This window comes from Fusarium phalaenopsidis (assembly GCF_050370095.1).
Source record: "Fusarium phalaenopsidis strain FUZ10S chromosome Unknown contig_32288, whole genome shotgun sequence".
Taxonomy (NCBI): Eukaryota; Fungi; Ascomycota; class Sordariomycetes; order Hypocreales; family Nectriaceae; genus Fusarium; species Fusarium phalaenopsidis.
Window position 1 is genome coordinate 775,012 of NW_028145412.1, and position 19,144 is coordinate 794,155.

The window sequence follows — 19,144 nt, forward strand, 5'->3', positions numbered from 1 at the left end:
AAGTCGGAATTAGCAAGCAAGCGAGAAACTCGTGTTGTTGCAGGGTAGATGTTTGCGTCTGGATGTCTTGAGCATGAGATTAATAGGATAAGAAATAAAAGTCTCTGATCATGAGATGAATACATAATTGGTTATATAGTTAGCTCTCTAGTAAGCATTGTTTACTCTCTTGTTTAACACTTTAATTATTTTTAAGGCTTTGGTCTAGACACGGGAGCTAAACAAAGACTTTTTTAATCCCCGAAGACGAAAAACATGGCATTAGGTTAATACAAAACACCGGGCAAAACCAAGAAATCCCTAGATTATAAAAAAGGAGACCATGTTCCTATTTTTCCTTTTTTTTTTTTTTTTTTTGCTTTTCTTCTCTTTTATTCTACAGTGATTAGAATGATTTCCCTACAGACTACCTCTCTCTCCTTATCATGTCCGCTTTATCCCCGACCTGCCTAGGTAGCTTTATTCAATGACAACCCCCTCATCGACTCAATGAGAGCCTCCTCCTCGGCCTGCTCCTTGGCCTTGAGCAAAACTCCATAAATGGCATAGATGAGTTTTTGGACGTGCCGTTTCTCCTTCGCAAGCCTCTCTGTCAGCTCCGCCGCAGACTCGCTCTCAGTTGAAAAGGTAACATTTTCCTGGGCTAAATGATTGGCTAATGTATTTATATTTCGGCGATACTTCTCCAGATTATTGACTGCTATCTCGTACTTCTCAATTACATAATCGTACGAGATTGGGCCTTCTAGTTTGGCCGGCTAGGTGATGTCCTCAAGGTTCATGGACATCTCGGCTTCTGGGAAGTCTATGTAGAAGGACGCTAGCTCTACGACTCCGGAGCCAATGTTGTCTTTGGGTTCGGGGCCCATAATGGAGTTGATGGCATTGATGAGGTTGATGTAGTCTTGTTCATTCATGATGATGGAGGGGACTGCTGATGAATGTTCGATATGAGGTGAAGGATAATTGGGCTTTCGTGCAGATGAAGAGAAGGTTTATATACTTGAATTAGTGGGTGCAAATAGGCGGGATTTAATAGTTAATTTGTGTTAAGTTAAAATTATACGTTACTATTCAACCTGAACATGCCCTTCGTTCTCAATTAGGAGAGCTTTTGGGGTGATGTGTTCCCCCAGAACAAAGAGATTTAGCCATGAATTTTAGTGGACAGGCTCTGGAGAAATAGGGTACAGCTAGCTATTTCGGAGGTACCACACGAACAAAATACAGAACTGAGCCTTGGAGAGGTCTGTGATCTGGTCCTGCCACGGAACGGGTTTATTCTCTCCTGGTACGAGGGATCAACCCTGATGATTTCTTGCGCAATTAAGTTCTCTAACATTACTCGTATACATCAACACAGTCCTCTTTGGTCAAACGAGTGGTACTCTCTAAACTTGATCTTGTCGCGAAAGCGGTACTTGAGCTCCTTCGTCGAGCCGTGGCCTTTGGAGAAGGGGCGGGTGTTTGTGGGAATAACCTGTTGCAGTAAAATAGCTCTTTGACACTGACTGCAGGAACGTCGAGACCGACATGTTCAACAAGTTCGTAGATCTTGTAGGCGGGCAACATTTGATGAGTTAAGAATCGGTCGCCCTGGGGATGTTTGTTAATTACCATTATTCAATCAAGAGCATTAAAGAGCCAACAAGCGGCCTAACTAACAACATCTTCAAAGAAAAAGTTATTTTCATGTAGCGAGGAGTTCGACACCAACTCATTCGAGATGTGGGTGCATCCTGTGATCCTGGTAATTTGGCCGGACTGCCCGGGAAACTGTTGATGTTAAACGGGTTAATATGAACCCGATCCCATAGTGGCATATATAAGTTAGGATTTGCTCTAGACCTATATATTAGTTCTTTAACCTTATATAATTTATTTATTTATATTACTACTTATAATCTCAATAGAAACAGCCAGAGATCAAGATCGTTGCAGACTAGCTCTGCACGGGAGATGAGATTCGAGATAACGGGCTCAAACATCTTGACATTGTCGGCCCTCAGCTGGTCTCTAAAGCAAAGAGCTGGGCGACGACTGGGGTGCTTTGATCCTCGGGCGTCTGTTTTTTTGAGGCTTCTCTTGTTAGTTTTGAAAGAGAAAGAACAATGTTTACACACATAAGGTAACCACTGCAATGGCAATGCTGACAAGATCAGCAACGCGTAACAATCTTAGCCTGCAGTTGCGCAGATTCTTTATCTTGTCCGACTCCCAGCCTTCAACGCCGCCCTCATTCCGCTCTTTGATGTATTTCTTCATCTTGCTCAAAGCCCGACTGAGAATCTCAGTGAGGAGTTGAGAAGACAGGGCCTCACGTAAGCAAATAGCTTTCTCGGTTGTGAGAAGGCTGAGTACACGGATGTACTGTTTAACATCGTTCCGTACATGGTCTGTGTGGGACTTTGCAGCTGGGTGAGTTGATACCTATGCTGTATTGGGCTTTGTGGTAGGCTAGATATCCAGTTCTGGTCCCTCTCTTACGCCCATCCCTTGCGTTTCCTACACCGCTGAGGCCATTTTATTATTGGATCATCTACGAGATGATTATTCACAAGATCCAGAATGGTAAATAATGCAGATCGGCGCGCACAGACTTGAGCGATCAAGATGACAGATGCGCCATCTCCTCTTGATACATTCCAGCCTCATAGGGCAGACGGTAGACAAGAAAAAGACGTCATTAGTAGCTGTGCTAAACTACCGTAACAAAATGACTAGAAGTAATTAGCCCGTGTCTAACACTGTCAGTATCTGGGGAAGTAAGACGACTCATCTGACTCAACAAGCGCTGAGACTCTGCACAACGGGAGAGAACCCGATCCGAGACGGCAATCCTCAAGCAGGAAGGGAACCAATCTTGGCCCTCCCTGGCAAGGCTTAAGCCACAATAATCTACTCCGAGCGATCGCAATTCTTGAACGCAGCCCTGAATATCTCCCGTCACGCCACCGGCCCCCACGTTGTTGCATCTGAGACAAGAGCCCGAAAGACGCAAGGTAGACCGCTAGACGCGGAATTTCACGTGGATATGTTCCGCGTCGTTTTAGGCCGATGCTACTGCTTCCATGAGCCCGGATGGTGAAACAATGGGTTTGCCTGTTGGTCTGCGCATATCCTCGGTAGTAGATGCAAGAAGGGTCGGCAAAGACATTTGGCTGCATTGTAGATTTTACGGATGTGATTAATAATCGAATAAGTATTTTGAGTCACTGAATGGTTGCCACCGGGAAAGGCTTTCTGTATCTGGGACGTTATTCTCCCTGCTTTCCTTTTTGATGGTGCAATATCTCACCTCGTATTTTCTATAGTAATATCTAAGATGATCTTTTTGGATATAACTGGTCTAGGAGAGAAGAGAGAGCGCTAAGTTACATTGTTTTAATTACATACTTTGGAATTAGTAATCTCGATATGTATTGGGAGGTGTTTTAGATGACGTGGAGTGCAAGGGAGAAGCTATTCCAACCTCATCGTCGATTATATGGTGTCAAGATGTTGGTCCATAACGTCTTGCACGTGCGTGTTCCATTCGTGTCTTTGAACTATGCATATCAATTTGTGCCTTCTTACAACGCTGAACCCGTGCTACCTAAACTATCGACAAGAATACCCCCCAAGAAGCTTCTGCCCCTTTTTCGTACAATAATAAGAAAAGTCCCTGGTAGGGAAAGTGACCAAGGATATGCCGAGTTATGCATATCCTCGGTATGAATCGAACTATTTGTTCATACTCCGTAGAAAGACAAAGAAAATCAAATGGTTATAGGCCAACCACCAAGCCGACGAATTAGTTTACCCAAAACACCATTAAGAATGACCCTGAATGGGTCGAGGGACGTAGAGTTCCTCTAGATACCTCTCCCCGTCCTCACTAAGCTCCTTACCCACGGCAGCCAGAGCTTCCTCTATACGCTGGACAGTGCTGAAGCCGATAATAGGAGCCGTAACTCTCTTGTTCAGCCAAGTGAGGGCGACATGGCTCATTGGCCAGTTTCTCTTGACGGCAATCTCTTCCACCCTCGAAACGATCTTGTCTGTGTTGCAGTCTTCTGCTTCGTAGATGGAGCCGTTTCTACTGTTGGATGCACGTATTGACACAGATTGTTGGCTTGGCCTGCGTGCCAGCCTTCCAGATGCAAGAGGGGCCCACTGATGACCCATCAGAATGGTTATCATGGAAGAGGTGGGAGGTGACTCACAGGAATAAGACCAACGCCAGTATCGTTGCAGTACCGAATCATCTCTCACTCTTCTTCACGGTAGATGAGGTTATAGTGGTTTTGCATCGAGAAAAACTTGGTCCACCCTTTGGCATGGGCTAGATTCTGCATGGCTGCGAATTGATACGTCCACATGGAACTTGCACCGAGATACCGCACCATGCCCGCTTTGACCAGATCGTTGAGAGCACTCATGGTCTCAGCTATGGGCACAGTGGGATCAAAGTGGTGGATCTGAAAGATGTTAATATAGTGTGTTCCAAGACGCTCAAGTGAGGCTTCGACGGCGTTGAAGATGGCTGCTCGTGATAGGCCTGAAACTGGTCAGTCAAAAAGTCCAAATTTCATCGTGGGCTACCAACCCCACTGGTTAACGTAGTCTTTGCTCTTGTCCGCCAGCTCATGATGCATCGTGACTCCCGAGCCAGGGTCAAAGTTCTCCGAGTCACATACAACCCGATAGCACTTGGTCATAAGGATAACCTTGCTACGTGGGATGTTGTATTTCCTCAGAGCCTTGGCAATGACCTTTTCAGACTCTCCATTGGAGTAAACATTGGCCGTATCCCACTATCACCAGTCAGTAAACACCCAACAAGCAAAAGACCAAACTTACTGTGTTTATCCCACGGTCGTAGGCTGCCTTGAGTATAGGCATGGCCTATCATCCAACCCTCCATCAGCCACTTGAATCCTTTCCAGCACCACGGACCTGGATAAAACTCACCTCTTCCTCGTTGAGCACCCACGGAAGCCAACGAGAGTTTCCAATGTGCAACCCTCCCAGGATGGGATTGTACACCCTGAGCCCACAGTTGCCGAGATGACAATAGTCCACCCTGGTGCGCGAGATGGAGTCTCGCAGAGACTGGGGGATCCTTAGGAGCTTGTTGACGGATGTTTTGGACATGGTTGCATTGAACTGAGGCAAGGAGAAAGATGAACTGAATCTCTCTCTGACAGATGGGGAGGTAATACAGTCGAGCTGAATGGCTGGGCGAGGTAGACAAACTCGGCTGCTGACCCTTTAAAAGTGCCGATCGTCTTTGCCGCGGCAATTGCTTCCAAGGTATCCCAAACACTCCAAGATTCCCTCTGCCACTCTCATGCGAGCGGCATGGGCTGTAGTCGCCGGCCGGATGGCAGACTCCGAGTCCGTTGTGTTCGGCACCAACGTTCTCGATGAGCCCATCATCTCAGTCGTGCCCTTTCGCGCACGCATTCACGGCCACACTGTCTCGCGCTTCATCAAGTCAGTACAGAAACAGGAAGAGGAGGTCCTGGCCTCACCTCATCAAATGACTCTTCTGTTTTCTGGCATGGAACAGGCTTCTACTCTGTTCCAAACCCTTCTCTTGACACCAACGAGTGACGATGAGTACTCCAGCAGTCCTCAAGATAGCGGCTGCCGAACCCCAGAACCTTGCGGATTTGGTCTTGTTCTTGAGATTGCACACACTCAAGATAGGGCATCTCTCAAGGTGACGGCTCGTTATAGTTCTGATACTCTTCGAGCTTTCGAAGTCAAGAGGTTACTGCACAGGTTTGCAATCTCGAGATGGTTCGTATCGCCGACACGCTTGAGGAAGAAGCACCGCGCTCTTGGCGGAAGCGAACAGTCGTCCCAGCCCTACCAAAGCCAAGTCCAACAAGTCTCGCTTACGTCCTCTTCACCTCTGGCTCTACCAGCAAGCCCAAGGGCGTCATGGTTGAGCACCGCGGTGTATCACGACTCTGCAGGGACAACAATATTATCTGTCACCTACCATCATCTGGGGGCTTTGGCCACTTTCTTAACATTTCTTTCGACGGTTCCTCGTTGGAGGTCTACTTTGCTATTCTCAACGGCCTCACTCTGATCTGCGTCGACGAGATCACCATCCTCGACGCTGTCGCTCTACAAGGCATCTTTGAGCGAGAGAACGTCAGAGCAGTCCTATTCACGCCCGCCCTTCTGAAGCAGATCCTCCGCGTGAACCCTACCACACTTGGAACACTCGATCTACTCTGCGTTGGAGGAGATCGCCTTGGCCCTGCTGACTGTGTCAAGGCGTACAAGCATACTGCCCAGGGCGCTAAGGTTCTTAATCTCTACGGCCCAACTGAGAACTCGGTTGTCAGTACCGTGTTCTGCTATGAAGGACAGGATGATGGCTTTGCTACCGGAACTGCCCCCATTGGTGAGCCTATCAGCAACTCGGGCGCTCTGGTCATGGACTCTCAACAGCGCTTGGTCCCACTCGGAGCCATGGGAGAGATTGTTGTTACCGGAGATGGAGTGGCGAGAGGATACACCGATCCCTCGAGGGATCTCGATCGCTTCATCAGGTTAGATGGAGGCAAGGGGGAGCGGGCGTACCGAACTGGAGACTATGCTCGCTGGCGACCGGTGGATGGTAAGATCGAGTTCATGGGACGCATGGATGTGCAAGTCAAGATCCGAGGCCATCGTGTGGAGCTGGGTGAGATTGAACACGCCATTCGTAGACATGAAGCTGTCAACGATGTTGTGGTTCTGGCTCACAGAGACGAGAAGAATGGAGGTGAGCCTCGACTGGTGAGCTTCGTCACTCTCCATGACGAGGTCCCTGCTTCGAAGGAGGATGAAGAAGCAGAGAAAGTTGAACACAATGACGGAGAAGAAGGAGAGACGAAGCAGCATGTGGACGAATGGAAGGAGTTCTTTGATGGAGACAAGTACTTGGCCATGGAGAACGTGGACCCAGCCAAGATTGGACGAGACTTTATCTCGTGGACTTCAATGTACGACGGCACCGACATCGACTAGGTCGAGATAAACGAGTGGCTAGACGATACCATCGCCACTATCCGCAACGGCAACCCTCTCGGCCACATCCTCGAGGTGGGGACTGGATCTGGCATGATCTTCTTCAACATCCTCGACGGACTCAAGAGTTACGTCGGCCTTGATCCCTCGAGTCGAGCTGTTGAGTACGTTGCCAAGGCTGCCAGATCGATTCGCTCGCTGGCCAACACCAATGTTCGTATCCACCAGGGCACAGCAGCCGATGTGAAGAAGCTACCTCGACCTCTTCGTCCCGACATGGTGGTCATCAACTCTGTGGCACAGTACTTCCCCAGTCAAGAGTATCTCCAAGAGTTAGTGGAAGATCTCCTCCACATCGACACGGTCGAGACGATTTACTTTGGAGACATGCGATCTTGGGCGTTGTACCAGCAATTCGGTGTCAGCAAGGCACTCCATCAACGCCAAGGAACGATCACAAGGGATGATCTCAGACGAAGCCTAAGCGACATGGAGGATGGAGAGATGGAGTTCCTCGTCGATCCTGGTTTCTTTACCGGACTGCAGGATCAACTGCCCCATCTCGTTGAGCACGTTGAGATTGTGCCCAAGCGTATGAAGGCCACTAACGAGCTGAGCAGTTACCGATACGCAGCGGTGATCCATACAAAGAATGCGCGACAAACTGGTCAACCTCAGACGATCCACACGATTGAAGAGAACAAGTGGATCGACTTCAAGGAACGTGATCTCGACTCTTCTTCACTCCGTCAGCTGCTTCATGACGCTTCCTCTTCGTGGGACCCTGTTGTGGCCGTTACCAGCATTCCCTACAACAAAGTCTACCTGGAGAGTCTTGCTGTGCAATCGCTCTCTAACGATGAGAACGACGACAGCGACGACGATGGCATCAAGTGGCTCGAGCCTCTACGGCGTGAGGCTCAGGCCTGTCCCTCGCTGTCACCCCTCGAACTGGCTCAACTCGCTGAAGCTGCTGGCTTCAGAGTTGACGTCAGCTGGGCTCGCCAATTCTCTCAACACGGCGACTTGGACGCTGTATTCCACCGACGAGATCAGCACGACGACCGCAGGGCTCTGTTCCGATTCCCAACCGACCACCAAGACAGACTCCCTCACAAGCCTCTCACGAGCAAACCTCTGCTCCAACAGACCAAGCAGAACGTCCACCAAGTGCTTGAAGCGAGACTACGTGCCAACCTTCCCACCTACATGATCCCCCAGACCATCACCATCCTTGAACGCATGCCTCTCAACGCCAGCGGCAAAGTCGATCGGGCTGCCTTGTCACTCAGTATCACCCCGAAGACAAAGACTCGCGCAGCTGGCGCAGCCCTTCGAAAGCCAACCACCGAGATGGAAGCCACCATGCGAAAGATCTGGGCTCAAGTCTTGGATCTCGAACCGGAGGCAATTGGTCTGGATGACAACTTTTTCGACATTGGCGGTCACTCTATCCTGGCGATGAGAGCTGTGAGTGAGGCGAGAAAGGTCGACATTGAGTTGACTGTTGCCGATATCTTCCGGAGCAACTGTCTTGAGGATTTGGCTCGACGGCAAGAGGAGCTTGATGATGGACTGAAGGTGAAGGAGGGAGAGGAAGTCGAGCTTGTCGACTCAAACACCAAAACTACTCTCCTCAAGGAACTCGACTCGCTCCAGGCAAACATTCACTCGTCTGAAGTGGAGGACATCCTGCCTCTCACCAGTATGCAAGATCACTACGTCACGACTGGAGTCGCCCCAGGAGAATACGCCCACTACTTCTACCTCGATCTCGGAACAAATCCCGATGTCGCTCGCATCGAAGAGGCTTGTCGTCTGACGCTTGAGAAGATCCCCATCCTCAGAGCCAGCTTCATGCATCTCCTTGGACAACATTGGCAGGTCGTCCCTCATAGCGTACCGGCTCATCTACAAACTGTCAATGTCATTCACGTCAATGGAGACTTGGATCGAGCTGCCGACGATTTCTGTCTGCGCAACTGGGACAACATCTCGGCAGCCGAGCCTCCAGCTTTGTTCACACTCCTCAAACATCGAACTCAAGGCACGCGACTCGTTATCCGCCTGTCTCACGCTCAGTACGATGGTGTCTGCTTCCCTCCCATGGTTCGGGCACTCATTGAGGGCTACACCACTGGAGATGTGACCCCTCTTCCTAGCTTCACCAAGTTCCTCTCCGGTGCAGCTCGTCAGCGACCGCAGTCTTTGAAGTAGTGGAGCCATCTCCTCCGGGGATCATCCCTCACCACTATTCTGCCGAGACTAAAGCTTTCCAACTCGAGCCGTGCTCTCACACCGCCTTGACCCATCGCAGCTGAGCTTGATGTAGCCCTGCCCAAGCGTCTCCCAAGTTCCATCACTCCAGCCATCGTGGCTAGCGCAGCTTGGTCAATTCTTCTGTCTCAAATCTCAGGCAAGCAAGACGTTGTCTTCGGCCACGTCGTCGCCGGTCGCAACTCGAACGTCTCTCGAATCGACGAGATCGTCGGACCCTGTCTCAACCTTGTGCCCATTCGAGCCACTCTCAACAAGTCCCTCACAGCCACCGAGCTCCCCCAATCCCTCCAAACTCAATTCTTCTCCATGGGAAGCGCAGACTCGGTGGGCTTCAAAGACATCATACACGAGTCAACCAACTGGCCAGCGAACTCAGACTTTGAATCAGTGCTCCACCACGCCAACGTCGACGAGCATCCCGAGTTTGACTTTGACGGCACAAAGACCAAGCTTCATTTCTTCACCAACCCCCGCTTGAACGTGTCGCGATTGGCGTTGGCTATATGGTTGGCTTTTTTCTTCGCTTGATTGCTCATTTAATTAGTTTTACTACTTAGACACTTGGATCTCTCATTTTACCATTCTTATTACTAGATATACAGTTTATTTAGTAACATAACTTATCCTCCTTTTCCACTCCAAGGACTGTGGTATCGCAATCGTGAAACGGTTGTGTTTGATCTCCTCGCTCACTTACCTCCTCTGTAGCAAACTGCTGACTAATCTCAACGCCAAGTGCGGCGACCCATACCTGCACCGGGGCCGGTGCAAATAAGACCACGTGACCTCTGCACCGGGGCCGGTGCAAATAAGATCTGTTATGTAAGGGGCATACGTGGCCTTATTGAAAGCCCACAAACCCACCGACCAGCAGCCTCTAGAGGATCAATTGAATGATCAATAGCTTCTACAGCATCAGCTCAACATACTGCTCTTTTCCCCTGCTCCAATGGACCCAATGGAGGCCTCTCTTTGCTTCCCTGATGATGTCCTCCCCCCTGAGGACCACTACAGCTCACGGGAGGAGTTACGCACAGCAATCAACGCCTGGGCAGCGCCACGAGGCTATGCCTTCGTGATCGGGAGATCTAGGAAGACGAAGAACGGTAGAAGTGAAGTCATCTTCCACTGTGACCGTGGAGCAGGGCGCACACCTATAGCCGCAGCCTCGAAGCAGCGTCAGGCTAATACCCGCCGCACGGGATGCCTCTTCTCTGTCACTGCAAAGGAGAGCCTAGATAAGACTATATGGAGTCTAAGGCATCGTCCTGGAGCTGGCTTTAGTCAATATAACCACGAGCCAAGTATTAGCCAGTAGGCATATCCAGCATATCGTTAATTATCGAGCCTAGAGGAATTAATAGTCTAAAAGCTCTCCTATGCCGGCATTGCCCCGAAGAAGATTGGATCCTTCTTGCATATGAATTCTGATATGCTTGCTATACGTCAAGATATCTATAATTGTATTGCACGGGGTAAGCGGGATCTTGCTATGGGCCAAAGCAATATGCATGCCCTTGCTAATCAGCTCGAGAGCGAGGGCTTCTGGAGTCAAATTCGCCTCGACGAGACTGGCAGGGTTATAGCAGTTATATTTGCACATCCGCGGTCACTGGGATACCTCAAATCATATCCTGAAGTGCTTATTATGGACTATACCTATAAGACCAATATGTATAAGATGCCTCTTCTTGATATCATTGGTGTTGACTCCTATCAGCGGTCCTTCTGTGTTGTATTTGCATTCCTCAGTGGCGAGGAAGAAGATAACTATACATAGGCCCTTAAACGGTTACGGTTAATATATGAGCTTCATGGAATAACCCTTCCATCTGTGATACTCATAGATCGTTGCCTTGCTTATATGAACGCTGTTTCCTCTCCCTCTTGCTTCCCTGGGTCAATCCCGCTGCTGTGCCTATGGCATATCAATAGGGCAGTTCTGACTTATTGTAAACCTGCTTTTACTTAGGATAAAAGCAATATTGAAGGGAATAACGATTAGGACCGATTCTATGCCTATTGGCACGAGCTTATAGCCTCACTGACTGAGGAGATCTATAACGAGAGAGTTAAGAAGTTTAAGGAGCGTTATATCCCTGCTTATATTAACGAAGTGGGTTATATTATGGAGACTTGGCTTGACCTCTATAAGGGGAGGTTTATTAAGGCGTGGGTTAATAAATATCTGCACTTTGAGTAATATGTTATATCGCGATGCGAGGGCATCTACTAGCTTATTAAATCTCACTTGAACGACTTATAAGCTGACCTCTTTGAGGCCTGGAGGATTATTAGGCTTGTTCTCATAAACCAGCTCGCCGAGCTAGAGGCTAACTAAGCTAGGCAATATATTAGCGCACCTCTTTGACTATTAGGTATATTATTTGGTAATATACGCGGTTGGATCTCGCATGAAGCCTTGCATAAGGTGAATGCTTAATGGGAGCGACTATCGAAGGAATATCCTTCCTGTATAGGAGTCTTTAGCCAAACCCTTGGCCTGCCTTGTGCTTATACCCTTAAGACTTTACTTAAGCAAAGTCAGCCCCTTTAACTATATTATTTCTATCTATATTGGCGCCTCTAACGCTTAGGAACCCCTGTGCTTATTATTGAGCCCCGGAAGTAATTTGACCGCCTTACGGCTAAGTCAATACTGCCGCCAATGAGCATATAGCGTGAACCCTCTGCATTTGAGTATGTTGAGAAAGCGGCATAAGCAAAGGCACTACCTAGGTGTTTAAAATGTCACGAGTATGGTTATTATATGAGGTCGAAAGTATGCCCCTTACGCTATGAGCACCTATTATATACTCCCACCTAGGCCTCTATTACGACGTAGGCTCCCACCTAAGCCTCTATTACGGCATAGGCTCCTATCTAGTTATCTATTATAACGTATATAATGATATATATATTTACTCGCTCTATGACCCGCTCGCTATCCCTGGCATCTCTGTTAGGCTCTGGGGTATCTGAGACCATAGCATATATAATAATATATATAATGACTCGCACTATAACTCACGTGGTATCTCCTCTGGCGGCTAGCTTGGCCCCTGCGGCAAGTAAGCCAGCGGCGCCTGCTCTGCGTGTGGATGACCCCCGTGCTATTTTCTAATGATATAAGGAAGCACGAGAGGCCTGGTATGCTATATTGCCTCGGGGAGCGATTAAGACTAACCAGCAATTTAGGAAGGCCATGAAGCTGCCGATATGTTACTCTAAAACTGAGTATGACTGGTGTATTGACTATAAGCAAATGGGGAGGCATTGTAAGGAGGGAAACAGCATTAGGGACTGGACTAAGGAGGAGATGATGAGTTATCTTGATTGGGATAAGGCTGAGACTAAGCGGGTTGAATTTAACGTGTAGAAAGAGATGGCAGAGTAGCCCTTTATATAGCGGCGAGGGATGCAGCATATCTGGGATGCTGCTGAAAGAGATCGTGTATTATAGGAGGATTGTTATAGAGGCGGGAACCCCTCCCCTTAATATTTGCAAAGTTAATAAGAGATATGATTAGTATATATCACTTGAAAGAGAAAGAGAAGGTAAATTTCCGAGTATATCTTTTATAGTCTAATAGCTTATTTTAGTAGAGTTATGGGTGAGTTAAATTAATATGTAAAGTGGGCATAGTAGTCTTTAATTATCTAAGTAATAAAATAATTATCCCTAAAGAGATTGCTGCCTTCCTTGCTAATACCACTGAATATAGCTATTCTGATTAATATCCGCGATGTGAATCCCTGTATTCTCTAAAGCTACGAGGGTTGGCTGATAGGTAGTTATCCCTATAGCCGGCGAGGGCCAAATCGTGCCTGGGATTATTATAGGCTGATTCTGATATATATTGTCTTTGGCCTGAAGGTTATATATGCTCCAATGGGGGTTAATATCCGGGTTAGCCCTCTGTTGCCGTTGCTGAAGCTGCTGATTCTAATACGCAATATGCCACTCTCCCTCAACCTGATATCCCCATGGGCGTGATAGCATAGCAATAGGGGCACCTTGGGGAGGATATTGAGTATTCTGGGCTCTCACTAGGGCTTGGGGATTCTGGGCATATAAAGCATTGGATGTGGTAGGGTCGTTTGGCAATATATGCTAAACCCACCAATAATGCATATGTAGAGGCTGGGCTCCCGGATGAGGATCGTTGGGGCGCTGCTCTCGTTGCTGATTGTTAGTAATGATATGCAAAGTAGCTGGGATATTTGCATTTGTTGGATATACTACCCCGGCCGGTGTTGATGTATTATTAATAAAGATGGGGAAGTCCTGTGGGTTCTGACGCTGGTTTTGATTCTTATTGTATATCTTTGCGGTATTATTTGATGGAGGAATAAAGCTTCCTTTAAGGGAGAGAGGCCTGCTTTATATATTACATACATTGAAGTGATTTACTTGAGAGCTATGTTGTTGAGTGATACGAGAGAAGGTATCATATGTTCTTCATAGCCTAAGGCAGATTTGTATGTTGCTAATAGATAGTATATTATATTCTGAATAGCTGCACACATAGAAGGTCTCCTAATCTCCTCAACTGCACGAATAGATACTATTTCAATAGATGGGGGAGGGATATCTCTTGCTCACACACACATATAAGTCGGGCTTACATAATAGATCTTATTTGCACTGGCCCCGGTGCAGAGGTCACGTGGTCTTATTTGCACCGGCCCCGGTGCAGGTATGGGTCGCCGCCAAGTGCCAGATCGCGCCAGCTTACCTCTCATCATCAATCAAGAAGCGCCATCTTCATCCGAAAGCTCATCGGCTTCCTTTTTCATGTATCATCAGTGATTTTACTCTATGTGGTCGACATGACTGCCCAAAGCAGCATCGCTGTCAGGGCGATGGCCACCCGCGATACGACTTCCGCCGGGGAGCGTGACGACCCAAATGGCGGTGATACGACAAGTCAAGTCGTCGGAACGTCCCTGAATGACGCCCATCGGGCAGGCAAGAAAGCCTCGCCCAGATTGCAATCTTCACGACTGGAGGCTCTCCCTCCTGAGCTGAGATTAAGACTGCTCTTGTCCATGCCAGATCTACAAACTCTCCGCTCCCTCGTCCACGCTTCTCCAACGCTACATGCCCAGTACCGGCATAGCCGAGATAGGGTTCTTCGAGCTTTCATAGGCCGTGAACTCGATGGATTTCTTATCGACGCGTACGCTACTCAAATGTCTCGGCCACATGAGCTAGGTTCACCACGGACCAACGAGAAGATTGCTGAGTTTACCGACACCTATGGCAATTGGCTCTCTGCCCCAGAGTCATCTCCAGACTTGAACTCGATAGAACCCGAAAGACTCCGTTCCATGTCGGCGTTCTACTTGTCGGTCGCCCGGCCCTTGGCTCATCAATACTGTGAATGGGCACTTGGAAACTTCATACCGGCTATCTTGGACTTTGTAGCCCTGACAAACCCCAAAACAACAGCAAAAGCCCTTGGTATTAATGACTTGAACCCCCAACGAAGCGAACTGATTCGCGTTTTCCGTGCCATCTATCGGTACGAGACATACTACAACCTCTTCGGATGCAACGACGGCAAACGTGAAGGTGTGCCGTTCACCGGGGACTGGACGAACCACCTCTTGTTATATCGTTTTGAGCCTTGGGAGGCTGAGGCCGTGGCATGCATTCACGCTTTCATCTATGATAAATATAAAAACCTTTTAGAGCGGTCCAAGGATAACTTGAGCCCTCCGAATGTCAGGTTTACGTTGGAGAACGGAGTTTACCGCTACGACGAACCCTTTCGTCTCCTAGCCGAGGTCAACGGTAAGCACTGACCCAAACGTTAAGGTTCAGTCTCAAGGTGAGCAGCTACTAATCCGAGATATCAGACTATTTGGAGGGCATGCTCTCGCGCGGACTACGTACAGCAGTACAGCTATTGGCGACTCATGACGACGAGGGGCTTGTTGTCAAGGTGCGGCAATGTCTTCGTCGTAGTAGAAACCAAGACAGCACTCTAAAAGATGCCCTGAGCGAAGACGCCCAGAGTAGCAGAAGATACGAACTAGATGTCCCTCCGGACCCCAGGGACGAGATCGCTAGGAATAGGCATTGTATGGATTTTACTGGTGATGCTGTGCCACCGACTGAGCCGCCATTAGGATGGGTGCAACTGTGGGGTGAGGGATATGCTAATATCTACGGAGAATATGTTCCAAGATCTGTGCAGCGATGGGGCTATGTTATGTGGAACAAGGAGCGCTGGGACTTTCCGATAAGGCACGGGCTTCTAGAGCGGTGGTGTCAATGGCCCTCTGATGACCCTGAGGTGGGCTACATGCACTACGCCTGGAGACCATGGTAAAAAAACAATAGCAACTATTGCAGGTCATTCAAGGCACTTGGCTTGGTGACGACTAATAACACAGCTGTTGCAACAGGTGTCGAGTAGTGGAGACAGACAAATATCACCTGTTAACAACATCCCTACCAACAGACCAAGCTTACATTCAAGTTCAAGTCTGCCTTTTTGCTAATACTCCAAACCTTCCGCCAGACGTTGCCGTGTGGAGTCGGTTGAAGCTGTGAGAATGCCCTCGGGAACCACTCTGTGGAGTGCCGATGAAGTTGGACTTCAAGCTGGCGTTGGCCTCAGTGATTTAAAAATCAGGCACAAGACATTCTTAAAGATCTATATCGGCCACAATTCTTACCATGTCTTCTCAAAGTCTAGTCAACAGGGTTGCTATAGTGACTGGTGCCTCTCGGGGCATCGGTGCGGCCATCGCCCGTGAGCTCTCTAACAGAGGTGCTCGTGTAATCATCAACTACCCTACCCCAGCCGAAAAAGACGAGGCCGAAGCCGTGAGACAGGGCCTCGCCTCACCTGAGAATGCCACTATCGCCGAGGCAGACCTGTCAACCCGCGAGGGACCAGCATTGCTCGCTGCAGCTGCTGCCAAAGCACATGGGAATCGTATCGATATCCTCGTCAACAACGCAGCAATTGGTCCTATGATTCCATTAGACTCCCCCGATGATTCTGCCTTGAATGCAGCGTGGGACAAGACAATCAACCTCAACTGCCGAGGAACGTATTTCCTCACCCGCGCCATCCTGCCCTATCTCACAAAGACAAACTCGCGCATCATCAACATCACATCCGACAATGTCCGAGATCCCCAGCACAATTCAAGTATCTACGCCGGCACGAAGGGGATGATTGAAACTCTCACACGCTCCTGGGCCCGAGACCTGCCACGCAAATACGGATGTACTGTGAATAGCGTGGCGCCAGGGCCAACGTCTACAGAGGCAATGAAGACCTTCCCAAAAGAGTTCCACGAGAAGTTGCAGCCCGTTCTTGATAGAATGCCGATTGCTTCTCGGATGGGCACACCGGAAGAAGTGGCTTGGGCGGTTGCCATGCTGGCTGAGGAGGGTGCGTCGTGGGTGAATGGGCAGATTGTTTCTGTTAGTGGAGGCTCTGTTTTGTCTTGAGCAGGGAGTACAGATCGCTGTTAAGATTGATAAGAGCACTGAGATGATTAGAAACGGAAATTACCAGGCCCAATCATGAGATAGTCTTTAACGCCTGCATCAACGATGTGATGACCGAGGTTGACGGGTGAATGGAAGGCGGAATTGTTCCATAGGGCTTCTTTTTGGCTCGGAAGGATTAAGCGATCTAGATCAAGCTTCGACAAAGATCTCATTCGACACTAATTCGCCCGATTTCTCAAACCTTTTGACGTGTCGACTCTCAGGCTGCATATCAGTCCATCGTCTATACAGATCGGGCAGCTGCTCAATTCACCAGTAGCGTGGAATGCCTAGAATCTTTCCACCATGGCAACACAAAAGACCCTTCTCTTCTTCCTCCAATAGACATTGCAGATTCAAGAGTCATCATATCTCGTCCAATGACGTGCCAGCCTAACCGCTGGGTCATCAGACAGTGATAGTGCATGAAATACTAGTGGACGCTTATCTGCATTGCCAAGTCTACCAAGACACCACTCGTGTGCATGCGGGGTAATATCAAGACACTCTATTCCAGTTAAGAATGGCACCATGAACCCTGCAAGCTTAGGGCCAAGATATGTATCAACGGACGACTCGGAGACGACTAACTAAACTTGACCAAGGACCGACGCGCCGTGTCTCAAACGGGAAGGTCAGCCCGTTTCACATATACACCGACACGGGGCAAACTCACCTTCTGAAAGCAGCCCGTACTTTTGTTACATAGGCTCGCTGATCGGCGACGGATGTCACCTAACTAGTCGGGCAGGTGTTTCCAGCAACGCGAGGCTGTAACATGTGCCGAGAGATTGTTCTGGAATGCCAAGATGGTAGTGCCGTGGTGGGACTGAATCGTGAGGTGTACTATATAAGAGGGAACACCCGCCTATATCTGCAATACTCGAGCACTCGTTGTCCTCTCGAGCATCATGAAGTTCCTTTATACCCTCGGGCTCTTGGCGCCCCTGGCCGCCGCCAAGGTTTCGTATGATGGCTACAAGGCTTTCAGCATTGATGCTGGAAAAGACCACGATGCTGTGGACACTATCCTGAAGGATCTTAAGTTTGTCTCTCTGAGCTGTGAGAGCAACCACAAGACTCTCGAGGTGGCTATTGCTCCTGAGAGTCTTAAGGCCTTTGAGGCTCTTGACCTCAATGTCACTGTCATCAGCGAGGATCTGGGTGCTGAGTTTGCTGTTGAAGGAGAGTTTGAGGAATACGATGGTGAGTCACGGCGCAAGATTAACCACTCACTTAACTAATGACACTCACAGCCCCCATGAGACTCTCGGCCGCCCTTGCCGCGCTGCCTGACATTTCATACTTCAACTCGTATCACACGTTTGATCAGCATCTCCAGTTCCTCACTGATCTTCAGGCTTCCTTCCCGAGCAACTCTGAGGTCTTTACTGCGGGAACCTCTGTTGAGAACAGAGCTATCCGGGGTATTCACCTCTGGGGTTCTAGCGGCAAGGGAAAGAAGCCTGCCATTGTGTGGCACGGAACTGTTCACGCTCGCGAGTGGATTAGTGCTCCGGTAGGCAGTCATATCTTTGGAAGGGTGCTGTGGCTGACTTTTTAGACTGTTGAATACTTGACCTACAAGATCATCGATGGTTATCAGAAGAATGATGCCGCCATTCGCAAGACGCTTGACAACTACGATATCTATGTCCTCCCCATTGTGAACCCGGACGGTAAGCAACCTTGAACCACACCTAAGAGCCTAGCTCACATCCACCAGGCTTCGTCTACACCACCACCAACGACCGTCTCTGGCGCAAGAACCGCCAGAGACGCTCCGGCCAATCCTGCGTCGGCACTGACGTCAACCGCAACTGGCCCTACCAGTGGAACGTCCCCGGAGGTTCATCCACCAACCCCTGCGACGAGACCTACCGCGGCCTCGCAGCGGGTGACACCCCCGAGAACCGAGTCCTGGTCAACCACACCAGGACCATCGCTGAGAGCACGGGCATCAAGTTCTTTGTTGACTGGCACTCGTACAGCCAGCTTATTCTTCTGCCGTATGGATACAGCTGCTCCGCAAGTGCCAGCAACTTGAGCAAGCAGATGAGTCTCGCCGGTGGTGTTGCCAGCGCCATCCGGGGCGTCAACGGTCTCTCATTCCGATATGGTCCTACCTGCTCGACCATCTACCAGACTGCGGGAGGTAGCAATGACTGGGTGCAAGATGTTGCCAAGGCTGAGCTTGCCTGGGCTTTCGAGCTGCGACCGACGAGTGCCAGCGCTGGTGGTTTCACTGTTCCGCCTAGCAACATTGTGCCTTCTGGTGAGGAGATTTGGGCGGGCATGAAGTATCTGTTTGCGAATTTCTAGGTGGAATGT

General features: G+C 49.2%; 5 protein-coding genes across 5 annotated transcripts; 4 read left to right on the forward strand and 1 right to left on the reverse strand.

The window, feature by feature from the left end:
* Window positions 1–3,813: 3,813 nt before the first annotated feature.
* Window positions 3,814–5,136, reverse strand: LRP88_03813 (uncharacterized protein; the record flags this gene model as incomplete). The annotated part of the gene is made up of 4 exons (XM_083240421.1): window positions 3,814–4,078; window positions 4,255–4,540; window positions 4,589–4,796; window positions 4,954–5,136. 4 exons carry the CDS (start codon window positions 5,134–5,136, stop codon window positions 3,814–3,816), a joined length of 942 nt encoding a protein of 313 aa, XP_083103711.1.
* Window positions 5,137–5,332: 196 nt separating this feature from the next.
* On the forward strand, window positions 5,333–9,822 carry LRP88_03814 (uncharacterized protein; the record flags this gene model as incomplete). Its single annotated transcript, XM_083240422.1, has 4 exons — window positions 5,333–5,707; window positions 5,770–6,942; window positions 7,015–9,205; window positions 9,332–9,822. 4 exons carry the CDS (start codon window positions 5,333–5,335, stop codon window positions 9,820–9,822), a joined length of 4,230 nt encoding a protein of 1,409 aa, XP_083103712.1.
* Window positions 9,823–14,346: 4,524 nt separating this feature from the next.
* LRP88_03815 (uncharacterized protein) lies at window positions 14,347–15,635 on the forward strand (the record flags this gene model as incomplete). The annotated part of the gene is made up of 2 exons (XM_083240423.1): window positions 14,347–15,094; window positions 15,160–15,635. The coding sequence occupies 2 exons, from the start codon at window positions 14,347–14,349 to the stop codon at window positions 15,633–15,635; spliced, it is 1,224 nt and encodes a 407-aa protein (XP_083103713.1).
* A 350-nt stretch (window positions 15,636–15,985) lies between these two features.
* On the forward strand, window positions 15,986–16,771 carry LRP88_03816 (SDR family NAD(P)-dependent oxidoreductase; the record flags this gene model as incomplete). Its single annotated transcript, XM_083240424.1, has 1 exon — window positions 15,986–16,771. The coding sequence occupies one exon, from the start codon at window positions 15,986–15,988 to the stop codon at window positions 16,769–16,771; it is 786 nt and encodes a 261-aa protein (XP_083103714.1).
* A 953-nt stretch (window positions 16,772–17,724) lies between these two features.
* LRP88_03817 (M14 family metallopeptidase) lies at window positions 17,725–19,135 on the forward strand (the record flags this gene model as incomplete). The annotated part of the gene is made up of 4 exons (XM_083240425.1): window positions 17,725–18,019; window positions 18,070–18,332; window positions 18,402–18,492; window positions 18,540–19,135. 4 exons carry the CDS (start codon window positions 17,725–17,727, stop codon window positions 19,133–19,135), a joined length of 1,245 nt encoding a protein of 414 aa, XP_083103715.1.
* Between the last annotated feature and the right edge of the window lie 9 nt (window positions 19,136–19,144).